The sequence below is a fragment of the Mastigoproctus giganteus genome, chromosome 6, assembly GCF_048544385.1.
Source record: "Mastigoproctus giganteus isolate SK-2022 chromosome 6, ASM4854438v1, whole genome shotgun sequence".
Classification (NCBI taxonomy): Eukaryota; Metazoa; Arthropoda; class Arachnida; order Uropygi; family Thelyphonidae; genus Mastigoproctus; species Mastigoproctus giganteus.
The window spans coordinates 216,474,330-216,487,763 of NC_143580.1; the positions used below are offsets into that span (position 1 = coordinate 216,474,330).

General features: G+C 37.8%; 1 protein-coding gene across 2 annotated transcripts in view; it reads right to left on the bottom strand.

Annotated features, from left to right (window-relative positions):
- Positions 1–1,700: 1,700 nt before the first annotated feature.
- The window catches only part of LOC150084966 (neuroglobin-1-like), an 83,457-nt gene continuing 71,723 nt past the window's right edge, over positions 1,701–13,434 (bottom strand). For both annotated transcript variants that reach the window (XM_090376725.1, XM_090376726.1), the window contains exon 4: positions 1,701–3,301. In XM_090376725.1, coding sequence (XP_090232851.1) covers positions 3,131–3,301 — 171 coding nt within the window. In that variant the 3' untranslated portion in view covers positions 1,701–3,130. The remainder of the gene's footprint in view (positions 3,302–13,434) is intronic.

The following is a 13,434-nucleotide window of genomic DNA, read 5'->3' on the forward strand; positions in this document are numbered from 1 at the left end:
AATAGCTTATATTTTACACAAGGGCATGAAAAAAAAAAACATAATTTTTGCCTTACGATTTTATGAGGGCCTGTCCGGTCGTGTACCCTCAGAATGTAATATTCATACAATTCTTTAACGAAGAGATCACTCCTTTATGTTTATGAAAATACCTTCCTCTATCAGAATTTCTAAAACTTACAACTCATTTTACTTTCCACAAGAATGTTTAAAAACTGTATGTGTACTTGATTTTTTTAAAAAATAATACATTATTTTTCGCAGTTCTCAACCTCACATCGAGATTATTAATCCAGAAGAGACTGAAATATTTAAGTTTTCAGTTTTTATTATATAATTTTTTTTAGTAATGAAGTTGTTATTCCATATTCGAAAAAAATAAATTTCTTTTAATATACTAGTATTTCGACAGTTTTGTATAATTTTTGTATAAGTTTTGTATAAATAGTGTGAATAAATTAGTTTTTAAGCCTGTGATTGAAGCACGAAATCTTTTGCTAGGCCTAGTCTCGCGCATGCGCTAAAAGATATTTAGGTTTTGATCTTTAGTAAATTTCTGTTAACTAAAATAAGATATTTCTTTAAATATACTAAATTTAGTTTTTATTTTATTTTAATTAATTTTATTATATTAAATTTCTATTAATATTTCGATAGTTTTGTAGAAATGGTGTCAATAAATTAGTTTGTAACATACGTGACATACGAAATCAATGGTAAGTTGAGGCCAGTCTCACGCATGCGCCGAAAAGATGTTTACGTTTTCATTTTTAGTAATTTTCTGTTAACTAAAATCTACTTTTTATTTTATTTTAATTAAATTTATTATATTAAATTTCTTTTAATATTTCGATAGTTTTGTAGAAATCGTGTAAATAAATTAGTTTGTAAGTCTGTGACATACGAAATCAATATTAAGTTTAGGCCAGTCTCACGCATGCGCGTAAAAGATGTTTACGTTTCCATTTTGAGTAATTTTCTGAATAATAAGAAATCTTAGCATAATAATGACTGAATTTCTTTACATCAAGTTTCTCAAGCTCAAAAATTGTCTGGCTAATCCCTTTTTATGTTTTCATTAATTCTTTAAGTCAGGCATGAAAAATGAAATTTTAATTTTATTTCCTCAGTTTTAAATTGAATATTTCGTAAGAAATTGGAAAGAAAAAATAAAAAAACAGTCCCACTAGAAACATAACATTTTTCTTGAATATTAATGCATTTTAATATTAAAATGTTAATTTAAATTAACATTTTAATATTTCTTGACTTGTAAATAAACTTTAAAGTTATTTTACCTTTATACTAGAATAATATCTAATCTTACATGCAATGACTGGCTTCAAAATCTACCATTTTGTAATTTTTCTTGAGCATACTTTGGGGGGGAGGGGGGTGTTCCTCAGTTTCAAAATATTGCCTTACAAGTTTATAATTTTTGCATAAAAATCGGTGGAAAAATTACGAAAAACCCAAAGATCCCTTAAAGGTGACAAATGATAACATGCAATGAGAGGAACTTTATTTTGTTACTTCGTATACATAATGATATATATTACAGAAACAAGTACTAATAATATTAAGTGAATTTATTCCAAGAGAGATGACGTCATTTAAATAATCTAAAATATAGCGATAATAAATTAGATATTCAAATGAAATAAGACACGAGCTTGTGGCCAAAAAAAAAAAAAAAAAAGAAAGAAAGAAAGAAAGAAAAATATTCTTAAAAACACTTGCATGGAATCGTTGTACAGGCTTGGTACAGAAATTTGAAAAGTCTATTTAAATTTCTAACAAAAAGTCAACAAACCTCAACCGGTTCTAGAACTGCTCATGCGCAAACTTCCACCATCAACATCATGTAAGAGAATTCCTGGCTTAAAATTTCTGTATTTATAATATTATAATTAAAAAAAATAAAAAATTCTTCTTGAGACCTTAGACTGCCTTTTTCAAAAAAAATTAATTTTAAACATATCGTTATTTTTACTTGAGAATTAACATAATGCACACTACGTTGAATGTACATAATGCATTGTGGCTCTGAAGATGAGAACGTATAATAATTCTTTAAACGTTAGTGCATTAATATTTTATGTACCTCCAACAGTGTTCATTGGGTTAATTTTTCAAGGATGTATTGTATGGTGTTGTTACCGGAGATAAAATAATCTTTAGCTCAATAATCGAATACATTTTCTCCTTGGACGTACATGCCTAGGCGTACAGATAAGGTAAAAATTCGAAGGCAATGGTAATTCATCCAAAAAAAAAAAGTGGCCTTAATGACGAAGTTAAATGAATTCATGACATTTTTAAGAACTGGGCTTAGTGGTCGTGTTGATATAAAATACAGTTCTTAATTTTGAAACAAAAAGTCTGACCACCCTTTTTAGCCCCTTTTTAAATTAAAACAGAAGGGGAATGGTATTTTGAAACCCTGACTTTTGTACAAACCACTGACATAAATCAATCCACCTTTGCAAAAGAAAATAATATTCTGTTGACGAACTATGAGGACATTTTTTATATATTTGATATTTCTACTTTTTTTCTGGTGTCTGTTCAAAGAGACTGGGACTGTTAGCTATTAACAAATTCCAGTTTGTACATTTGCTTCAAACTATACCTATAATACATCATACAGTTTTGTACAACAGCAAAATACAAAAGCTATGCCACACAAAAACCTGAACATGAGGTAAAAGAATGGCCATTACCATTCCACTTACAATAAATATATGGACGATATTTATAGAGGGAGGGGTAGTCTGGATTTGTGATTGTTATTAAGCTACATCCCAAAGAGACAACATCACGATCTCTAAACATAACATCTCATCCATACACTTCGAGAGCAGCTCAGTTTTTGATTACAGTTTGTTTTCAAGGAAATAAATGTCTTGTGTTTGATTCACAGTTTCAGAAACAGTCCACAAGGTAGCGACACAAGTCAAGAAATCCGTCACCTATCGCACCAACCACTCTTTGCACAGTGGGACGTTTCTTAAACACTACCAGCGCAAGAGCGAAGTCAGACGGACGGCTTTCTCAAGGCTCGAGCAACGGATACAACCTCTTACTGCACCACAGTATCTCCTTCCGTTGCCTTGGCAACCGAGGGATGTCAAACGTTGTTCTGTGTGACGGGTTTCTCCGCTTCTGCCGCCATGTCGTAACCTTTGATGATGTTCTCCAGAATGAAGTGGATGGTTATCTTGTAGATGTTTTCAATGTTCTCCGTGTAACGATCTTCCAGCGTTTCTTGTACGGCTGCCAGGAAGGGGCTTTCGATGCGCTATGGAGAGAAAGAGAGAGAGAGAGAATAAAATAGAATTAGTTAAAGTAATTACATTGTCTTAAGCAATTTTTACAGTAAGAAATCCTAGATGGTTCAGTTAAGAAAATCAGTTTTGGTTTGTTTTTTCTTTTAAGAATGAAGTTGAAATTTTACATGGATCATTGCTCAAATAACAACCAAAGGTGGAATTCGTGTTGCGAAATCTCAGTACATTCACTGTCCAAAAAATTAGAAACCTTTAGCAAAATAAGTCATCGCATGGTATGATCACAAATTCTTTGCTATCAGTTTAGGCAAAGAAAGACGTATTTCCAACCGTACTATGCTGCTTGAGTTGAGGAATCTAGGGTTTGGTGGTTGCCTGCTCATACGAAGCCACTTCTTGTAAAAAATCGGAAAATTCCATTGAAGTGGTGCTGCCAACTCCAAGACTAGACTATGGAACAGTGCAAAATGATCATGTGGAATACGAGTCTCGACGTCTTTGCACGAATGGTTGGGCGAAAGTATGGCGTTAAATTTACAAAGCATCTACCACTTGAGGTGGTATCATGGAACGAAAACGTAAGCGTCTGTTAGTATGGATTCGGTGCCCTCATACCGTTATAAAGACTCGTTGCGTCTATTGAATACATTTCTGTGGTATTGGACCAACTTCGAGCCTGTAATGTTTAACTCAGATTTTACCCGGATTGAGATGGATTCTTTGAAGACGATTACACAAACTACCCGTCATGCAATTTGTATATCTGAATGTAACGTTCCCAAGATTTCCAACATCTATCCTGGCCGCCTAATTGTCCTGATCTGAATCCAATTGTGAATATCTGGGATATGTTGGAAAGAGCAGTTAAGCATTATAAATCTCTACTGACCACGATGGAAGGATGGTCAAATCTGGAGCTAGACTGCCTCAGACACCTATTAGATCCATGCCACGACGTGTATGGGCCAAAGGTGGTCCTACTAGATATCAAATAAAAGCTTTTATTTTTTTGGCTAGTGATTGTAGAAGCGAAAGACCATGTCTAAATCTGACAGAACATATTGCTACACGCTTTAAGCAAGCGGTGGCTTGAATTGCACCGTTAATTAAAAAAATATACCGGACTTCAGTAAGAATTTAAAAAGATTCAGGATATAGGGTTTACATCCAAAATTGCATCACACATTTAATGATGGTGATACAGATAGGAGAGTTGAATTCGCAGAAAGGTTTCTCCAGATGTGGGGAAATAATGAAAATTTCCCTTGGTCATGAAGCTGCTTTCAAGATTATGTGTTAGCCAAAGGAACTAAAACATACAATGGCTCTTTGTTAGAGAGAATCCCCTAACAGGGAGCCACAAAGAACGCTAATATTAATAGTAAGAATCACCTTTTGCCCGAATTACATGGCATGGATTCCATTAGACGTTAGAGAAAGTTTAACTCTGAATTTGACCATTCTTCCATCAGGATATTTATCACGTGCTGCATTGTGATCAGTAGAGGACTGCGAAGTCGAACTGCCCATTCCAACACATCTCAAACATTCTCAGTTGGATTAAGATCAGAAGAATTAGATGGCCAGGGTAGATGTTGGAAATCTTGAAAATGTTCCTCGAATCATTCAGATACAATTTTATCACGTTAGATAATTGCGTTTTCATCTTCAAATAATCCACGCAATCCGGATAAAAATGAAGCTGTCGTTGTACAGTTTCAGACGCAATAGTGACTTGACTATATTGAGCTGTTTTTATTGTGTAGTAGGGTTTTATGAGCATCAGCAACTTAGGACATATTGTTCCCTGTATATTGGCTGTAAATTGCGTGTCCTGAGATCGATTTTCTGGACGAAACACCCGAGTTTTCGGGAGAAAAAACCACGCTACCCTTGCCTGACACCGACTAACTCAACTTTCACGTAGTGAAAAAGGCCCATGAAAATTCCTCCCGTAATCGACGGGACTCGAACTCAGGTCTTTTCCACCCGGTGTGGGGAGGACGGCGATCCCACCAACTGTGCTATCCACGAGGGGCCATATTGCGCCCCATATATATTGTCTATAAACTGCGGGTATTCCATGGATTACCCACTAAATCAAGACCATGATCTTTTCCCACTGTTCCATAGTCCAATCGTAATGTTGGCAGCACCTCTTCAATAGATTCTTTCAATATTTTTGAAAGAATCTTCCACTCATTTATACGAGGAGCGTTTGAAAAGTTCGTGGCCTGAGTAGGAAAAAGTGGGAGTACAATGTAAAAAAATTCTGTACATAATGAATAATATTTCAAATAGTAGCCCACCAGGCTTAATGCAGTTTCGATAATGTCTTTTTTAATTACAGATCCTGCAGTCAACAAAGTTGTCTGAATGAGGAAAGATGTTCAGTCATCCAATATGTGGAGAAAAAAAGGGACTAATGCCAAAGGCAATTAGTCCCAGAAAGATGACCTACGCTGTGAAAGACCTGCAATGTCTATCACTCAGAAGTTGTTCACAACGTGTGCATGATCTGATGCTGAATGATCAACGAGTGACAGTTCAATACATTGCCAGTGTCTTAGGCATTTCACGTGCGTGCGTAACGCATAATAACAGAGATTCTCGTTACGAAAAAGGCGTCAGCACAATGGCTTCCAAAGTTGTTGATTGCATATCAAAAAGGTACAGGAGTTGTCATGTCAAGTGAAGTGAATATTTGCATCGTTTTAAGCAATTTAGCATAATTCCTCTCAAGGTTTGAGATGTTGGTCAATCACTTTCAACCAGAGATTCTAAGGAGACTACAAAGAGCGGAAACAGTTCTTCTCCTTCTCCAAAGAAAGCCAAGTCAATTCCTTCTGCTGGCAAGGTGATGGAATCAATTACTTTCAGCAAGGTTAGACAGTCACAGAGGCATATTACGTAGACCTAGTGAGACGTTTTCATGAAAACATCGAAAATAAATGCCGGGAAAAACTCAGCAAAGGGGCCTCGTTCCACCAGGACAATGCACTTGCTCACAAGTCTGCCACTGCTAGGGATGCACTGCATTGCTGTGGATGCATTTCTGGAGGTCCAAGAGAAAACTTTCTTCGCCGCTGCAACCAATGCATTGCAGCATCTGTGGCAAACATGTATTGACTCCAAAGAAGACAATGTTGAAAAGTACCAGATTCCTCAAATAAAAACCTTCATGCTCAGGCTATGAACTTAGCATTAGCATTAGCATTAGTAGAGGCATATGATGCAAGAAAGCAAGCTTATTCAGCATCAGCCAAAAAAAAAAAAAAAAAAACCCTCTCCCATTTCACCCCTCCGTTCGTTCGAAATACCTGTCCAGTTGAGCTTTAAATTTGTTTAGGCTATCAACTTCAACAACAAGTGATGGAAGTCGGTTCCACCAACCAACCACCCGCTGGCCAAAGGCAAATTTCCGCACATCTATCCGACATCCGTCCTTCCTCAATTTGAATTTATGCCCTCTGAGGTGATTATTCTGAGAAAGATGAAGAATCCCATTGGCATTGAGCATGCTGAAACCATTCAAAGCCTTATACACCTCTATCAGATCACCTCGCCGGTGCCTAGTCTCCAGACTCTGTAATTTGCAAAACTTAAGCCTTTCTTCGTAAGAGCAACCCTTTGTTCCATTTACTAATCTTGTTGCCCTTCTCTGTACCCGTTCCAGCAGCTCTACATCCTTCTTGAAATGAGGCCTCCAGACCTGTATACAGTACTCAAGATGTGGCCTAACCATTGCCTTATACAAGGGAATAATCACCTCCTTATCCCTGCTAGAAAAATTCCTGTATATCATTGACAAGACACCATGAGCTACTCTTGCAGCTCGTCTGCACTGCTCAGAGAACTTCATATCTGCCTGCACAATTACCCCCAGGTCCTTTTCATTCTCCACTACTGTCAGTGTAGTACCGCAGAGTTGATACATTGCTCTGGGGTTACTGTTACCCATGTAGTACTTTACATTTGTCAATGTTAAACTTCATTTGCCACCTCTCAGCCCATCTGTTCAACCTTTCCAGATCCTGTTGCAGCAGCATAGCGTCAGTAGTGTCCTTAACGACCCTGCCAACCTTTGATTCATCTGCAAACTTAGACATTAAACTTGATATCCCATCATCAATATCATTCATAAACACCGAAAACAACAATGGACCCAACACTGAACCTTGAGGAACTCCACTAATAACATTAGTCCACGTTGAGCAGTGTCCATTGATTACCACTCTCTGTCTTCTGCCACTCAACCATCCCCTTATCCATAGCAGCAATTTGCCTCCAATGCCACACTGCTCCAATTCGTGCAGCAGTCTTCCATGTGCAACAGTATCAAAAGCCTTTCTAAGATCCAAGTATATAATATCAAAGTTATTCCCTGCATCCAGTTCTTTTGTGACTACATCATAGTATCCAATCAAATTGGTCAGGCAAGACCTGCCCTTAACAAAACCATGCTGCGTCTGAGCTATAACGGAATTCTTGTCTAGATGATCCTGCAGTGCTTCTTTAACCAGTGCCTCCATTAATTTACCTGGAACAGAAGTTAAACTAACAGGTCTATAATTACTTGTGTCAGCCTTTGATCCTCCTTTGTGAATTGGGGTTACATTTGCACATCTCCAGTCTATGGGTACCTCCCCTGAGTCCAAAGAAGCTCTCATAATTATGGCTAGTGGTTTGCTTACTTCCTTTGCTGCCTCCTTTAATATAACTGGATAGATCCCATCCACCCCAGGTGCTTTTTTTTATGTTTATCCTCAACAATCTCTCCTCCACTTTCCTCTCAGTTATTACAAAATCATCCAGCTCACTGCCAATGTTTACTTTACCTACATCATTCTCCTTCCTGAATAACTCCTCATGCGTGAATGTAGATGCAAAATACTCGTTTAGATTGTTAGCCACCTGAGCAGGATCCTCAACTGTTGAACCATCAATATCCAGTGGACCAATCTGATTCATCCCTTTCCTTCTCGAGTTCAAGTATGTAAAGAACTCCTTTCTGTTTTTCTTTGCATCCTTTGCCAAGGATTTTTCGTAGTCTGCCTTTGCCTGCCTAATCTCCTTTGTGACTTGGTTACAGACCAACTTATATCTATCATAGGCTTCCATGTCACCCATTAATTTGTATGTATCCCATGCATTTTTCTTCTCTGCCACATGTCTCATTAGTCCATCTGACAACCATTTAGGCCTAAACCTTGAACAATATTTCTTAGTTGGTATGTAAAGCCTGGTAGCCACCAAGATTAGTTCCTTGAATGCTTCCCATTTTGAGTTTGCTGTTGGTAACATCATCAGTTGGTCCCACTGTATAGAATTTAAATACTGTCTCAGACCATCATAGTCGCCTTTACGAAAACAAAAACCATTCCCTTTACCTCTGATGGTAGTTACCTCCTTGAGTAAATCCCACTTCAACACACTGTGATCACTGCCACCTAGTGGTTCATTTATCTGCAGGTTCTTAATGCATGAAGATCACTACTGATAATCAGATCAAGAGTATTGCTCCCTCTTGTTGCCTCACGAACATGCTGATGTAGAAAACAATCATCCAATAAATCCACAAAAGCCTTGGTAGTGTACGAGTGACCAACCCACAAATTTCAGTCAATATCAGGGAAATTAAAATCCCCCATTATAAGACTCTCTGATTTACTGGCCCACTCTATTTCCCTGTACAGTTTCTTATTATACTCATCAGAGTCATTAGGCCTATAGCACACTCCTACTCTCAATTTTGATTTCCCTATGCTTATGTCACACCAAACTGACTCGACACTGCCCTGTCCAGCGATGTCAACTGGCTTCACTTCCTTTGACTTTATGTGTTTCTTAATTAATAGCATAACCCCTCCTCCCCTCCTGTCCTGTCTATCCTTTCTATATACATTGTATTCCCCAAATTCCACTTCCGCATTACTTATATCTGTGTGACACCACGTCTCTGATATCCCAACAATATCTGCCTTTGATGTTTTGAGCAATACCTCAAATTCATCAAATTTATTTACCAAACTCCTAGCATTGGTGTACACGCAGGTATACATGCACCTGTTTCTATTCTTATCTGCCCTCACACAACCCATGTGTTTACTTGTAACGCAATGACTACCAGCAGTCTCTGAAATATCCTGCATCTTGTTTTTCAGACTTCTGCTCATTTGAATAGAAGCAGTGCAAGAATCACTTCCACCTCTGCCAGTGGCTACTGTTAATCTATTAGTCCTTGTATCCCCCCCAACTAGCAGTTTTCCGACCCACCTAACACTGCCTCGACAGCATCAGCAAAAATTCTTGCACCCTTTCTATTTAAGTGTATCCCATCCCTGTAGAAGCAATCTCTCCTGTTAACAAGTACAGTCCAGGCTGAAAAAAATTCTACCCCTTGAGCCTTGCACAATCCCTCCAGGGCCGAATTGATCGACAAGGCTCTCATAATATACTCCCTCCTATCGTGTCTGGGCAGAATTGCAGACACTTTTAAGTTCAACCCTAATTCACGGCTTTTTTTCAACAGTGACCTGTACTTGCTAAGTAATTCCGCCGGTCTCCTACTCTTAATATCATTAGTGCCAACGTGTACAACTATATCACCTTTTGTGCCCTTAAAAGATGATATCCGCTCTACAACGTCATCAACCTTTGCCCCTGGCAAACATACCTGGTCCTATTCCACCTATCCTTTTTACAAAGTATGTTCCCCGTTTCCCTGACAATAGAGTCACCAACAACTACTAGTTCCTGTGGGACCAGTGCATTCTGCCTAGGGGGCTGCCCCTGTGTTGCCTGATGACCAAGTGCAAGCTCTTACGTTGATGTGGGCAGCTGAGAGCTTGATGGGCCCCTCAATTTATTTCCTTCGAGGGCATCCACCCTGTCCTTCAAGCTCTCATAAAGGCCCATAACAACGCTGAGTTGTCGCCTGATTTCCTTGCACTCCTTACATCGTGCACACACAAAGACATCCCCCTTGGCAGTATCATGTCCCGTACCCGACTGCTCCGCAAACATCAAGCAAACAGTGCATTTTAATAGACTGTGATTCAGAGGGCAACTGCCCCCCTCAGTTCTCCCCTGAACCACAGCACTCCCATTAGCTTGAGCCTTTTGCTTTGCTGCTCTGGTCAGAGTCATGATTCCAATTTAATTCAATAAAATTTAAAACAAAAATTAAATCCTTAAGTTATATCCCAAAATAGTTATGTTATATATATATATATATATATATATATATATATATATTTTTTTTTTTTTTTTTTTTTTTTTCGGTATCTAGTGTTCCCTTTATACAACTTCCGTATGACGTGTAGCACTATAGTTATGTATTAATTACTTATTTGTTACGATTAAGTCGTTATATATATATAGAGTTAAAAGTACAATTTAATTGACAATAAAGTTTATCAAGATTAATAGATTTACTGAATAATTGACAATATTATATTATGCACTATACGACACTAAGCTTATGCTATCGTGTAAAAATGGCGGGAATTCACGAACGGTATTTCTACGGACTCGTAAGTATTGATTAGCTTCGAAATCTCGCTATCTCAATTTAGAATAAACTAAGGATCCTGCCTAGGTCTACAATCTACTTATAGAAGATAATTTGATATAACAATTGGTTAATAAATCGACTAAATTTGGTTAAAAGACCTCTCGTTCAATTTGTGACACGTGGATTTGATACCGTTACCGATACTAAGTAATATCTACGAAATCTCTGTCTAAGTTAAAATTTAAACTAAGTATCGTAACTAGGAATATAAAGCTACTCTAGAAAATAAGTTAATATGACAATTTAAACTAATAAAGCAGAAAATAAATCAGGAAAAACTTCTCTGTTTGAAGAGCTTTAAGGAGCAATGTCTGCACAGGCTAACCTCGCACCCAGACTCCTTATCAAACGTTTCCTCGTACTTTATGAGATGGTTGCTTTAGACACACGATTTCCTTTGTTTTCTACATTGTGACTGCTCTTAAACGTGCTTCAACTAAACACCTTTCTGAAAATGGGAATGATCACTTGACTTCTTCATGGGATCGACTAAGAAGTCTCAGAAAAGCCTAGTATTTATTTAATGCCATGGGACTCGTGATCACACCACCAGACAACTTACATTTGCATATTGTAAATTTACAGCGGTGGACAAAAAAAACTGCATCGCCTTAAAAAGAGGTAACATTCGTAGTGAAACGTATAAGATAATGTTTGATTATAGTCATTTTCTTTGTCGCAAAGCAAAAGGTATTGCATCAGATAACGCTTCTATTGCATCAGACAGTAATTGCAAGGTATTGCATCAGACAGTAATTGCAAGGTATTGCATCAGCCATTTTTATAAATACGGCGATGGAATGTTCAGTTGAGACCAAGCAAAAAAAGTGTAGCTGTTGCTCTGTCCCAGGAAGGGCTTTCTACGCGTGCTATCACTGATAAAATAGGCTGCCACCAGTCAACAGTATCCCGGGTGCTGAAATTAAAGCGTGATGTGAAGAGAAGACCTGGATCAGGCAGTAAGAGAGTGACTACGCCTTCCCAAGATCGATATTTGAAACGTAATCGGGTGGAGTCTTTTTATTGGATTTCATTCACAGAGATATACATCCCATCTAACAAATGCACTTCGAACATTTCTGCAACCCACAATGCAGCGCAAAACTCACAAGTGATGCAGTTTTTTTGTCCGCCACTGTAATTATCTGTTGAAGTAAATTGCAAAAGGTTCCCAATTTTTTCGCCAGTGAATGTATAAAATAAATATCGAAAATATCCACCTTCTTCTTGAATACATACAAGGATCCTTGTGGAAGACCTGAGTTCGAGTTCAGTCAATGACGTAACGAATTTTTATGGGCATTTTTCAGAACCTGATTGAGTTAGTCGGTCTCAGGCATGATTTTTTATCCCGGAAACTCGGGTTTTTTGTCCAGCAAAGAATATCGACCACAGAATAGACGCAATTACAGACCGCATGCGCGAAGCAATATGGCCTTAGTCGCTGATGTTTCTAAAGCCTTTCAACAACAACAACATGGTCTGTATATCTTGGTGAGATCAGGTAAGCGCTTGAAAATAGGTAGCTCGGTTTACTGGAAAGCTGCGTGAGTTTTGTGAAACATTGAGTTATGACTGCACTCTGTAGTGCCTGATCACGATCTGGCACCAAATCGATTCCTCTGTTGATTGCGACACAGTATGAGGTTCGTCATGATCAACAAATTTTCTGCCGTCTCCAAAACAGACTGGTTTTGCCTCGATGGAGCTATGAATCACGTGAAGTGTCAACAAAACATACCATAGAGAAGTATTTGCTTAAAGAATAACAGATAATGTTCAAGATTAAAATGAATATGGCATTAAACAAGTGCAAAAATGTATATTATTAAATAGAACAGTTTAATCAAAGATTAAATCCTAGAAAACTAAAATTTCTGAACGTCACTCTTTAATTTTTTGTACAATGTCTGAAGATAATAGAACTCTTTTATGATAATTGCTTGTTAGTTGTCAAGAAATGTCACGTTATTTTAAGAAGAATGGTGAGTTTGTTTTATAAATCCAATACCCGACGATCCAATACATCTCAAAGATGTTCGATAGGGTTGAGATCAATGCTCTGGGCTGGCCAATCCAACTTTTCAACACCCGTGTCCTCAAACCACTCTGTTACGACTCGAGTAGTATGGCATGGTGCGTTGTCTTGATGATACACACCAGGACACAACTACTGTCCATGGGTGGAAGAAACCGATGTATCTTGTGCTTGTTGTAGAAGTTTATGACTAGATCTCTGGATAGATGATCTGAATAAGCAGTTTTCAGTTGGTGCTCATGAAATTTGACGATTTTCTAGACATCTCGATGTAAGAAGTACACTTCTCAAAGGCTGAGTAAACAAAGAATGTATTATTAAGAATGCTGGAAATTCCAGCTTGTTTAACCAATGTTTAGTCTTTTGCGAAGAGAGCTGTTCATGATTGGTGTGATGAGAGAAGGGACGCGGAGAGCTCGATAGCTGTAGTAGTGGAAATGTGTCGATGTCAATATTTGCTCCTTTTAGCCCTGGAGGGTTGGCTTTAAGAGTCAGTTTCGGGCCCTGCTAAGAAAAGAAGGAGAAGAAGA